Raw genomic sequence first — 1,586 nt, forward strand, 5'->3', positions numbered from 1 at the left:
GGTGTCTCCATCCCGGCTATTGGCTTTGGTGTGTACCAGACTCCTGCAGGAGAAGCCTTGTCTATCGTCAGCGAAGCCCTTAAGGCCGGATACCGCTTAATTGATTCGGCTTCTAGCTACGGAAATGAAGAAGAAGCCGGTGAGGGTATTGCCGATTTTTTGAAGGCTAACCTCTCCGTCCATAGATCGGAGGTGTACTACACCACCAAGATCCGGAACGAAGACCACGGCTACGAGGCCACCAAAGCAGCAATCCAGAAGTCGTTACTGAAGGTTGAGAAGTTGATTGGATATATCGACTTGATTTTGGTTCACAGTCCAATTTCTGACAAAGAGAAAAGACTAGGAACGTGGAAGGCGTTACAGGAAGCTGTTGCTCTGGGATCTGTCAAGTCTATCGGTGTGTCCAATTACGGGGTCAAGCACTTGGAGGAGTTGCTCGCGTGGGACGGATTGGTTGTGAAGCCGGTGGTTAACCAGGTGGAGGCCCACCCATGGTTGCCCAGAAAGGACATTGCAGCCTTTGCGGCCAAGCACGATATTTTGATCGAGGCATACTCTCCTATCACTCAGGGTAAGAAACTCACCGACCCAGAATTGGTCCAGGTGGCCTCTGAGGTGTCAAAGAAAGCGGGTAAGACCATTGGACCGGCACAGGTGTTGATCAGATGGTCGTTGGAGCAAGGCTACATTCCATTACCGAAGACTGCAACTGTGAGCAGAATTGCCGAAAACTTGGATGTTTTCGACTGGAAGTTGACCGAAGAGGCCCGTAAGGTATTGGAAAAGGACACTCACGAAGTTTTGACTTGGCAGGGCCGTGATCCAACCGCTTACGAGGACCCGAAATAAGCGAGCTCCATACCCTGTGCGGACTATCCAACACTGTGTAGGTTATATCTTTATATCTATCTAATATTTGTCATTGACGCTTTCCTCGATTCCGGGGCCTATAAATCACACTATAAAATAGGTTTATCAAACTATAAAATGGGCATATCATACCTAGGCATCACCTAATATGCCAACAGACTCAACGCAGCTCTTTGGCAAACCTAACTGTATATAGGCATTTAATGGCTCAATTTGTCGTTCTGAAGTTGCTCAGAGCCTTAGACTATAAAGTTTAGCCCCAATACACAGTAATATTTCAAAATAACTACGGTACTGGCGTCAGAGCCCTAACCGTGGGACGCAGTCTACAGTGGATTACTAATCCTAAAGCTTGTCACACTAATTGTGGCCCGCTGCGGCTTAGGTCTTTCGAGCAAACCTGACAGTGGCGCGGTGCTCCACGTGCTTGAGGCCGGCTTTTTTCAAGTGGGGTTGCTACATTCTGTGGGATCCTATATAAGGGTCCCGCCCCCCCGAGCCCAGTAAGTGAAATATCTCGGATTCTACTACACCAATTGTATCCCAATTTCCAGAAACTGCAATATTACACCTTCTACAACTATGACCTCAAAATTGACCGCTCAATCCCTCCGCAAATTATCCAACGGTGTCTCCATCCCGGCTATTGGCTTTGGTGTGTACCAGACTCCTGCAGGAGAAGCCTTGTCTATCGTCAGCGAAGCCCTTAAGGC

At 48.4% G+C, this 1,586-nt stretch overlaps 1 protein-coding gene across 1 annotated transcript in view; it reads left to right on the forward strand.

The window, feature by feature from the left end:
* BABINDRAFT_177289 (aldo/keto reductase) overlaps positions 1-1,128 on the forward strand; it is a 2,897-nt gene extending 1,769 nt beyond the window's left edge. Inside the window, exon 2 of the mRNA XM_019131032.1 lies at positions 40-1,128. Coding sequence (XP_018983871.1) covers positions 40-852 — 813 coding nt within the window. The 3' untranslated portion in view covers positions 853-1,128. The remainder of the gene's footprint in view (positions 1-39) is intronic.
* The last annotated feature ends 458 nt before the right edge of the window (positions 1,129-1,586 follow it).

Source organism: Babjeviella inositovora (assembly GCF_001661335.1).
Source record: "Babjeviella inositovora NRRL Y-12698 unplaced genomic scaffold BABINscaffold_10, whole genome shotgun sequence".
Lineage (NCBI taxonomy): Eukaryota > Fungi > Ascomycota > Pichiomycetes > Serinales > Babjeviella > Babjeviella inositovora.